The sequence below is a fragment of the Carassius carassius genome, chromosome 48 (genome assembly GCF_963082965.1).
Source record: "Carassius carassius chromosome 48, fCarCar2.1, whole genome shotgun sequence".
Lineage (NCBI taxonomy): Eukaryota > Metazoa > Chordata > Actinopteri > Cypriniformes > Cyprinidae > Carassius > Carassius carassius.
This window is the reverse complement of record NC_081802.1, coordinates 13,512,761-13,524,971: the sequence shown is the minus strand read 5'-3', so window position 1 is coordinate 13,524,971 and position 12,211 is coordinate 13,512,761. Positions and strand designations below refer to the sequence as shown.

General features: G+C 37.0%; 1 protein-coding gene across 1 annotated transcript; it reads left to right on the top strand.

Moving 5' to 3' along the window:
* Positions 1 to 5,190: 5,190 nt before the first annotated feature.
* On the top strand, positions 5,191 to 6,469 carry LOC132131174 (beta-1,3-galactosyltransferase 1-like). Its single transcript, XM_059543162.1, has one exon. The coding sequence runs from the start codon at positions 5,238 to 5,240 to the stop codon at positions 6,270 to 6,272; it is 1,035 nt and encodes a 344-aa protein (XP_059399145.1). The 5' UTR covers positions 5,191 to 5,237; the 3' UTR covers positions 6,273 to 6,469.
* The last annotated feature ends 5,742 nt before the right edge of the window (positions 6,470 to 12,211 follow it).

The following is a 12,211-nucleotide window of genomic DNA, read 5'->3' as shown; positions in this document are numbered from 1 at the left end:
TTGCACCACCGGAACTGGGTTTTTAGTACCAGAAAAACATTGTGTCAACTTATTTCGCAAGTATGATGAACAGAGATAAATGTAAGAACACTGCACTGCAGGCACTTGTAGCAAATGTCGTTGGAGATTCTTAGTCCTCATTTCCGTTCTTTCAATCGCTTTACAAATATTTCGACATTCCATTTCCATTATTGTGAAACCCATGAGACACCACAAAAAAACACACCTCAGATCACAGTGTCCTTCACTCTTTTGTTCTAACAATCAAGTTGAGGCATGTGAATACTAAAGCTGCATTTCCACTGTCAGGCCGGTGCGAGCCAGGGATTAAAACGGGCCGGGCGGGGCTAGTACTGGCTAGTACTGCGGGGTTTTCACTGTCGAGCCTGAAGCAACGCTACACTTCACTAGAACACGCCCTTTACACGCCTCTCAGGAACAACGTCACACAACCCCATCATTTCATCAACAAAGAGAAGTTATCAGAAAACTAATAAGAAATAAGGCACTGGAACATGCGCGATCACACACGAACATGATAAAAGCTGCCATTTGTTTGCATGCTTTGTTAAATATTTATATTCAAAAGCATCGATGTTTTACTATAGAATAAGTGATACATTGATCATAATGAATTAATTTATCAGGACTCAAAATTAATCACACAGAAATACTTTTATTTATATTTTATTTATTTTTATTGCTTATGAAAATAGCCTGCTTATTCAGTCGAGTCTTTCTGTTTATTTGTAGCCACAGTAGCCTATATACTGTAGGCTCATTCACATTAAGAATGAATGATAACATCATTATTTTTATAAAAGCTCCCGAACAAAAACATCATTATATTTTTATGATAGGAAACGTGGAGCTATAACTCAAAAGAGATTTATGACAGATAATATAAGATACTAAATAAATACACGATTGTGTAAATACACTATATAAGAAGCTGACATCTGATTTCTTCAATCGGTCATATTTACCATGTTTATATGGTAACGTTAATGTTTAGGGTGCATAGTCTTTTACATCGCTTAAAATATTTCTGCCTTGTATAGTGATTATAAACCACATCAGATCGGATCGCGTTATTTCAAACACTCGCTGCTGACTAAGAGTGAGTTTTGAGCAACTTATTTAAAAAAGTGTTTAATGCTGGTCTTATAGCTGTTAGCTTTCTGAAATGATCCGCAGTGCAGCAGCAACCACGTGCCTCAACTTGACAGTTTTTAGCACCCAGATAGGTCTGTTTGTTTTTTTTGTATGAACTATAGGCCAATGCAAAGTAGGGCTGGGGGATATATAAAAAAATATATATATCTCGATATTGTCAATTATTATTATTTTTTTTACTATATTTGATATGTATAGTATCTCTCTGTTTGCACTTGCATTTAAATAATAAATGTGGCGGTGCTTTGCGCAATGAGGAGCGAGCGTTTGCGTGCACATTGTTGCCAGATTGCTTAAAATAAGCAAAACCCCAGGAAGAAAATGTATCTAATTTGTAACAGCGAAGCTCTGATTGGGGTATTTGAACTCTTGATGTCTGGCAACCACACTCATGAGAGCACGCATAGTAGAGGAGCATAGAGCAGTCAGCAATAACATGTTCCCTTTTTTTGTTGCATTCTTTTGGGAAAGTATGGTTGAATTTGAAATATTCGATATTCACAATATTTTAAAATTTTCCATCGTCGTCAAAATGATTCCGATATCATTGCTAATATACAATATATATCGCCCAGCCCTAATGCAAAGTGACCGAAATTATGGTTAACCCTATTTAGAAACGTTTAATATTAAAAAATGTAGCCACATTGAGTTGCCCATATCTATGCGAATTAATCATTTAAGGAATTTGGAAAACAAACTTAAAAAGTGTTTTTTTCCCATTTTCGAACAACCACCATTGGCACATAATTGCACAAAAACTGCTAAAATCAACAGATTTGACTAAAAGACCTACCAATCTCTGTGTAAGAATAACATAATGACGCTGCAATTTTGGTAATTTTTTTTAAGTTTATTTGGCTCTGGATCTCAGCAGGTCTCTACACAACATTGGATTACTCCATAAATACACATCCATGACCTTAATTATTTTGGCTTACAACATTATTTATGTTTGTCTTTCTTCAGAAAAAGTTTTATCAAAATCAAAAATTTTAGCCGGGGAAGTTTCTGAGATTTGGTTGATTTGATACCAAATGATGGCTAGCCATAGCCAGAGCAGGCAGTTGCTTTAAGGGCATCGGACTTAATAACCGTAACATCCCCTATGGGCCAGTCCACTAGTCAAGACGGGCAGCAAAAAATAACCTCATTGTTCATTATATATTATTGAACTGTCACTCACCTGCGATTGAACCAAATAATGTTGCCTTTTCAAAGCAGGTCCCGTCTTCCAAAGTATATTTAGATATTTGCTGTAACGAACGCATCCATTAATTCAGGTGCAGAAGCGAAAGGCTAAACAGGCATGCAAAGTCTGCAGCTCCTATTGCGTATGTAAGGTATCAACATTTATTTTGGAGTAATTGCAGATGCAACGCTTTGAATTTGCACATACAGTAACAAGAAGTGTCTGTTTCACTTATGCTTGATTTGTGTAGGCTATAGTGTATATTTAAGGTGCAATACAATACATATCATATTTATTAATAATAATAGGTCAATAAATAGTTCATATTAGTTAAATGGAAGGGGGAAATCCTGCCACTAGCCAGCTAGGGAAAAAAGAAAAGATAAAAGAACTGATGTTCATTCACTGAAGTGGTACTCTGGAACTGTGAGTAAGTTACTGCAAAATAATAATAATGATATCACGGCTATAATATAATCCTCAACAAACAAAAAGAGATTACCTTAGATAAAGTTTGATAATGTACAGTACATACAGCACAGGTAAACATTTGACACATTTATGTTTTTAAAAGAAGTCTCTTATACACTTATATATTTGTTGAAAAATACAGAAAAAAAGCAGTAATACTGTGAAAAAAGAAAAGTAAAGAAAAAAACATTTATAGAAAGCTTCATTACCAATACCATTCAAATGGTTGCAGTACAATTGGTCAGTATTTTTTTTTATATAAATATTTTTATTTTTAAAGATGTGTTAAATTGATGCTGACAATTCAGCTATGACCTAAAGAAATGTATATTTTAAAAGTATGATTACAACAATTATTCGTTTATATATAACAAAAAAAAAATCAAATGGCTAGAACCGGCCCTGGAATATACTTTTGGATACGTAAAGCCCATATACTTATACGAAAACCCATATACTTTTGGATACGTAAAGTGTCTTAGTAGACGTTAGAGAAACTGGTGTTTCTAATGTAACAGGAAATGCCAGCTTCATCGCTGCAAAAGTTATGTCCAAAATGAACAGCATTTGAAGATTAATTAAATTAATTCAGAGCCGTAACCTTTTAGAATACTATATAATTTGCTTAAAACAAGTCTTACTTTATGTTGTGCTCTGGCGCATCATGATGTATAAGGTTGGGGAATTGTCCATAAATGAAAGGGATTCAACTTCCTGTAAAGCACATAAATGTAAAAAACAAAGAAACATTGAAATGAAATAAAATGCATAGTTTGCATTTGTTCTCTCTCATGTTTCTACAAATTCAAAATGGTTAAATTTTGAGTTGAATCAAATAATAATTAAATGTATTTTAGCTTGGGGTCATTTTAGTTCACTTAGTTAGCTTTAGAGTATGGACTGTCTTGACTCTTATTGCAATAAAATGTGGAGACTGCTACAGCAACAACAAACACCTGCATTGACAAGCGCTTGTGTGAGGGGGTTATGAGAAGGTCATTAGTTTAGAGAAGTACAAAAACATTTTTATTGGTTTTCAACTTGTGAAGAAAATTACAGCAGAAGCTGGACAAATATGAAGCTTTCTAGATTGCATGTGTCGACTGCCTGCATCCGTGCACACTATCATAATGTTGTATACTTTGAAAGGCTATGCGTTTAACTGTACGAATACTTGACAAAAACAAAGTATACTTTGGATGACCTAAACTTATTAACCCCCAAAAATGCATTTTAGTACCTTTAAAATAATAATTTGCTCTCTTAAGATGCTATTACGAACCCTAAGGGTAAATAAGGTACAAAGATGTCCCTTTAAGGGTACAAATGACAAACCGTTGTACCCCAAAATGAGAGATTTTTGTCATTTTCCCCCCCTAAGACTGTTAATAATAGCAGTAGGTGCATTTACATGGACACTTTTTGCTTCCATCGGAATGAATTAATTCTGATCGATGAATCCGAACGTAGTGTTTACATGAACGGTAAATAAAGACATCGAGTTGATGTGCGTGTTTACATGTCACAAGCTTCTGATCGGATTTACTCTTTTGACATGCACACACTGCAGTAATATACAGAGTTTCCCACTGCGGTTTTAAAAAGCACACATTATATTTATCTACTTCGGGTCCTAATTAGGCGACGACCAGCACATAAACTGTTGTGCTGCTTAACTTTACTTTAGCGCTCAAAACTAGTCGTCTGTTGATGAGAGTCTTAAACGAGGACTGGTGGGACGTGGTCCTGTTCCACTTCACATACGCTGAGTGAAAGGGGAGATTTATAATGACAGGACACTTATTTATGACACTTTATTCACCAGGAAGAACACCTCGCTCCGCGCGTCATACGTTATTACGCTATTTCTACGTCACTGCGCATGTGCAGTACTTTTCCAGTTTCGGTTTTCAATCCGATCAAGTGTTTACATGTCCTCTCGCTCGGACTACAAAAGGGATAAACCAACCCTTACAATCCGATCGAAATTGTAGTCTGATCGAGCCAATTCAATCCGATTGACGTGTTTACATGTGACATTTTTATTCTGATTGTGCTTCTAGTCCTATTACAATCGGATTAAAAGGGTCCATGTAAATGCAGCTAGTGATGCAAGTAATATTTAAAAATGTTTGTTTACCAAATCAATGTCATTCAATGCAATTTGACAGAAATCAGAACTGTTGCTATTGAACAGATGCTAATTCAGCCTGCAATCTACATTGAAGTGGAAACATCCCAAGTATTTCAGTTCCTGAAAATGGTTTAAAAGTGTTTCAAAACCATATGAAACCAATATCAGTACAAGCATACTGCTAAGAACTTGCTTACTAGACACTTGTCTGTGACACTTCTTCTTTTTATTTTTTTCCTTTTCAGTTGTACTTTGTCCAGACAGATGTCCAGTACGAAGTGGTTCCTGATTCTTTTCCTGGTTCTAGGAATTGCTTCACTACTGTATCTTTCTTATGCGCCAATGACAGAAGAGAAAGAACCACAAAGGAGCCCTCCTGCAAAACAACAACGCACAGGAGCACCAAGTTATGCTCCTGTAAAAGAAGAACCAGAAATAGACACTATCCAGGAAGAACCAGGGTTGTATCATGTGGCTTATCCCCGAAAATACAAATTTATCATTGACCAGCCAGAGATATGTGAAAGGCAAAAACCCTTCGTGGTGATTATGGTCCCGGTGCCTCCTGGCGACGTTGAAGCGCGCAGTGGCATCAGGAGGACGTGGGGAAGAGAAAAGGTTGTTGCGGACAAAGTGGTTGTGGTGCTGTTTATTATGGGTTCACGCAGTGGAAACGATGAAGAAACATTGCAGGAGCAACTCCGGAATGAGAGCCAGCAGTACAAAGACCTTCTCCAGAGCAACTTCCTGGATTCCTATAAGAATCTGACCATTAAAACCATGGTGATGATGGAATGGATCAGCAGGAATTGTCAACAGGCATCCTTTGCCGTGAAAGTGGATGCTGACGTGCTCCTTAACATGAACAATCTTATGAATATGCTTGTGAGTCTGAACCCAGTACCAGCCAACTATATGACTGGGCTGGTTTGGTACACAAGCCCTGTCATTCGAAATCCGTTCAACAAGTTTTTCCTTCCCTACAATGTTTACCCCAGAAGCACATTTCCCCCATATCCTCTAGGCATGTGTTACATCATTTCTTTGGACCTGCCAAACAAGTTTTTACAGGAATCGAAGCACATCAAACCCATTTATTTAGAGGATGCATATCTTGGCATGTGTCTGGAGAATTTGGGTATCGTCCCAACCAAACCGCCAAATATAGAGCAGTTTGTGGTGACAAAGCCGCGGTACAATCGCTGTTACTATTCTGGATTGATAGCTGTACTTACGGACAACACAAATCAGATGACGTCCTTTTGGACAGATGTTCATTCAACCAGCAATCCATGCTGAGGTGGAAACATCCTAAACAAACTAAATATTATGTGTCTGATTTTTCATGTGCGTATGAGTGTGAGAGCATGTTATTTGTTGAAATAAAGTGAAACCATGCATCATGTATGTACCAGTATCCAACTCAGGAACAAAGACACAAGTATTACTGTACATGTAAAAACTTTTTTTTTAATATTATTTACAGTTTAAAGGGGTCATATGACGTTGCTAAAAAGAACATTATTTTATGTATTTGGTGTAATGAAATGTTTATGCGATTTAAAGTGTTTGTTCACCCAAAAATGAAAATTCATTGTTCTTTCAGACAAATCCAGTCAGAGTTATATTAATTATATCATTGCTATCATTGCAGTCAGCGAGTGTTGCAGTTGAACAGTCCACAAGTTGTCAAATGAAGTGCGCACATTCCTAAAAAAATGTCTCGCATGGCTCAAGGATGCGACGAGGCTGAGTAAAACGCAAGCTAATTTTCATTTTTGGGTGAACTAATCCTTACTACTACCCTTACTACATTACTACATTTTGGGGTAAACTAACCCAGTGTGCTGGTATGAGGCTGTTTTTCAGCAGCAGGGACTGAGGAACTCGTCAGAGTAGAAGAAAAGCTCAATGCACCAAAATATTAAGATAAATTGAGCCATAATGAAAACCTAGTCCAGAGCATTCAGAAGCTCAGACTGGACATTGTCTTCCAACGGGACAATGACCCTAAAAGCACACAGCAAGAGTGGCTTATAGACAACTCTGTGAATGTCCTTGAGTGGCCCAGCCACAGCCACAGCCTGAGATTGAAATTGTTGAAAGTTTCTGGAGAAACCTGAAAATGTGCATCTGCCCCCATCCAAGCTGAAGGAAATTGACAGATGAAGAGGCAAGGAGAAGAATGGCAGATAACTGCCAAATCTGATGAACAAAGCTTGTCACATGAAACAAAATAGACTTGAGAACAAAAAGGCTAAAAATGTAGTTAGAATGAAAACTTATGAAATGTATGTATTTCAGTTTTTTTTTATTCTTTATAAACTAAGTTGTGACAATTCTGTTTTTGCTTCGTCAGTGCAAAGCATGTAGATTGATGTGAAAAAAAGCAAATTCATGTACAGAACAACACTGCACTCATGCCATGCTTGACAAAGAAATATGAAGTCATAATCTGCTATGTCTGTTTGACATTTGAGTTTCTTTTTTAAGTACTTATAATTCTTAAAAGTGATGTAACTAGATTTCATTGCTGTTATACTTAAAGTAAAATATGGTATTTTTTAAATTTACAATTAGCATTATTTGAAGATGGTAAACCAATTCTTGGCTCATTCCTCAATTTATTAAAACGGCAACAAAGATAAATGTAATTTAAAAAAAAAATAGAGTACGCATTTTACAATAAGTCTATGGGGCAGTTCTAAAGCACACGTACATCTCGGAGACGTCTATTTGACGTGTGCATTTACATCTGCAAGACGTATTTTTTTGAGTGTTTGCTCATCTGTAATACGTCTATAGGACGTTTCCTTTTAGATGTCTATTAGATGTCTATAAGATGTTTATGATTTGGAATGTATGCAAAACTGACATCTGAAAGACGTCTGTCAGACGTTTGTAGACAGCAGATGCTTTCCAGATCAAGAGATCTTTAAAAGACATCTTCCAGACGTACGTGTGCTATCTTAATGGTAAAATGATTAAACTGACACACTGTTTTGAACAATAATTGCCTTTAAATGTTAACTATATAGAATCACTTTCTGAAAAGCCTCTGCTAATGTTAAATGTTTGATTCTAACTTAACTCCCACTCCGCCCTGTTTCACGTACTCCAAGTTCTTTTCGCCTAATTACATTAAAATATGAAAACATCATGGTATCTATTGTGGTATCAGCCTAATTAAAAGAATTACCTCAATTGTGAGAGCAGCTTCTAAGAACCAGTCATGTCTAACAACATTACCATGCATGACCATTGTAAGCTAGTGTCGACAAGACGAACACCACACACCCATGTCGTGTTTGAGGATTGTATTTCAAACCCAGAGGTAATAATAATGTGTTTGGTCATACCTGTACGGTGTTCACTAGAGCTTAGGTCTGACTGGCTGCACTAAAGCCTCTGAAATTCAGAGCTGCTCTAGCTCGTGTGATATCACTGAATTAAACTGCATATGTATGGAGGAATTATTGGGTCAGATTATAAACTAAAAGTCTAAAACTAAAAGTCTTAAACCAAAACTAAAAATCTAAATTTGAAACTTAAAATCCAAGTCGAAAATTAATTTGGTATTTAGGATTGGGCATTTTCTATTTAGGGTTGGGCATTTGGTCATTTAGCCATTTAGGGTTGGGCATTTGGGGATTTAGGATTGGGAATTTGGAATTTAGGATTGGGCATTTAATCATTTAGCCATTGAGGATTGGGGATTCAGGATTGGGCATTTGAAGATTGAGGATTGGGCATTTGAGGATTGAGGACTGTATGCAAATCAGGAGGTGTGGCCCAAATACTGGAGGCTGGGTTAGAAATGGCTGGTGCGCAGAGGCACCTTATGGACAGCAGAGGGAGCTCCCAGTGCTAAGGAGCACACTGGAATGAATCCAAACGGAGCGAGTGAGTGTGAGCGAGGACTGTGTAATAACTTGAATTAATGACAGCTTTGTAACATTTGTGGCCTCAAACACAAAGTCACCAATGAAAGGAGTGATATCGGTCTGATGACGAGAAAGCAGCAGACAGTGCAGCAGGGAAGATGCTAACATTAGCTACTAGTTATATAAGCTGATATTGCTAACATGCTTTAGGAGGGTATCATTATATTGGGACATGCTGTTTTAGATTAGATTAGATTAGTTTTAACTTTATTGTCACTGCACATGTAGGTACAAGGCAACGAAATGCATTTAACCAGAAGTGCATTAAGCAGTAAGTACAGAATATACAAGGTCTATAATATGTACAATAACTATACAGATAAGTATTATGGAAATAATTTACAGATTTTAAATACTATAAGCATGATATACAGATAGGTGTACTATGAACATACTATACAGATGGATTATGTAAATGTATGTACACTATAGGCAGAACTATGAACATAATTACACTATTGCAATGTACAGTAAAGTGCATAGAATATATATATATATATATATATATATATATATATATATATATATATATATATATATATTTTAAACTGCGGTTAACCCCTCTGACATTAGTAGCTACACTCCTTTCACATTGCCGCTAGATGGTCTTGTTTTTTTTGTTGTTGTTTTTTTTCTATATAGCCTATATATATTTTATAAAGATTGTGAGAGAAAAGAAATTAGGCTTGTTTGACTTGAACCGGCGCTGCACACTGCAAGACCGATCGGTTTATGACATTAAAGTACTGCGAGAGCGATTCAGAAGCATAAGCATACGCTCTTTGATGTCATATGTCATGTGTGCAGTGGTGGACAGTAACGGAGTAGCTTTACTTCGTTACTGTACTTAAGACCATTTTTCAAGTATCTGTACTTTACTGGAGTAGTTTTATTTTGAGTAACTTTTACTTCACTACATTCCAAAGCATAAGATCGTACTTTAAACTTCACTACATTCCATACAACATATCGTTACTCCCTATAATATATCACGTGCTCCGACACGCAGAAGCGGTGTCTGATTCATCATGAACGACCTGAGTCTTTTCAAAATAAACTTTTAAATCGGATCGCAAATAACTCATGCATGATCACATTCCCCGCTGCCGTAATATTAACAGTTTTATTAAAATGCTACCATGTCCTATGTGACGTCTGTTTTTATATTGTTTATCAACAGTAATGTATATTGTTTGGATTAACTAGACGAGTAGACCGACATGCATGTTTATTCATAACCGTACCGAAAATAAGTAAATATTGTTAGTTGATGCTAACTGTCCAGCTAAGCTTGCTGGTGCTAACTTGAGGTAATTTTTATAAATAATGTCCAAATATTTTTATTCAACCACCTATATATATATATATATATTACATCTGGGGAGAAAAGAAAGGATGTGATTTTCAGAACATGGTAACTAAGGTAAACCTAATCGCTCTCGCAGTACTTGTCATAAAAAATGTCATAAACCGATCTGTCTTGCATTGTGCAGCGCCGGTTCAAGTCAAACAAGCCTAATTTCTTTTCTCTCACAATCTTTATAAAACATATATAGGCTATATAGCAAAAAAAAAACAAAAAAAACAGAAACAAGACCATCTAGTGGCAATGTGAAAGGAGTGTATCAGAGGGGTTAACCGCAGTTTAAAAAACAAAACAGCATGTCCCAATATAATGATACCCTCCTAAAGCATGTTAGCAATATCAGCTTATATAAGCTGATAATGCTAATGTTAGTGAAAGTGAAGTGACATTCAGCCAAGTATGGTGACCCATACTCAGAATTTGTGCTCTGCATTTAACCCATCCGAAGTGCACACACACACAGAGCAGTGAACACACACACACACACACTGTGAGCACACACCCGGAGCAGTGGGTAGCCATTTATGCTGCAGCGCCCGGGGAGCAGTTGGGGGTTCGATGCCTTGCTCAAGGGCACCTAAGTCGTGGTATTGAAGGTGGAGAGAGAACTGTACATGCACTCCCCCCACCTACAATTCCTGCCGGCCCGGGACCATTCCTACCAACTCTCTAACCATTAGGCCACGACTTCCCCACGACTTAGCATCTTCCCTGCTGCACTGTCTGCTGCTTTCTCGTCGTCAGACCGATAGCACTCCTTTCACTGGTGGCTTTGTGTTTGAGGCCACAAATGTTACAAAGGTGTCATTAAGTTGAAGTTATCACACAGTCCTCGCTCAAGCCGCTCACTCGCTCTGTTTCATTACAGAAACAGAATTACATTACAATTACATTACATTCATTACAGTGTGCTCCTTAGCACTGGGAGCTCCCTCTGCTGTCCATAAGGTGCCTCCGCGCAACAGCCATTTCAAACCCAGCCTCCAGTATTTGGACCACGCCTCCTAATTTGCATATACTCCTCAATCCTCAAATGCCCAATCTTCAAATGCCCAATCCTAAATCCCCAATCCTAAATGGCTAAATGATTAAATGCCCAATCCTAAATACCAAATTCCCAATCCTAAATCCCCAAATGCCCAACCCTAAATCCTAAATGGCTAAATGACCAAATGCCCAACCCTAAATAGAAAATGCCCAATCCTAAATACCAAATTAATTTTCGACTTGGACTTTAAGTTTCAAATTTAGATTTTTAGATTTGGTTTAAGGCTTTTAGTTTTAGACTTTTAGTTTATAATCTGATCCAATAAATCCTCCATAATAATCTGACCCAATAATTCCTCCATACATATGAGCGCTGCTCATGTTTATTCAACTTTTACAGTTCATATGGCTTCTGTAAACAGTCATAAAGTCTGAAGTCATTTGTTTGTTTCAGCTCCTTTAATGCCCTCCACAGGTCATTCATGATAGTTCAGAGTAGCGTGTTATACAATATGAAATCAATAATTACCCCTTTCAAAGGTTTGCATAGGCTTGCTTCCTAATACTGTGTTGTTACCTGGGTGATCCACAGTGGGTTTTTTTTATTTGGTGATAGTTGTTCACGAGTGCATTGTTCATCCTGATCAGTAAAACTGCCTGCTGTTCTTCAGAAAAATCCTTCAGGTTCCACAAATTCTCCATTTTTCCAGCATCTTTTGCGTTTTCAACCCTTTCCAATGACTGCATGATTTTGAGATCTATCTTTTCACACTGAGGACAACTGAGGGACTCGTACATGGCGATTAGCCTACAAAAATGGTCATGATGATAATGAACACTTTTTGAATGTGAAGATCAGGGTAAACTAAACTTATTTTGTATGCTGGGAAACATGCAAGTATCTCCTGTAGCTTCTCGGGGTGAATAAAGGATATTTAGGC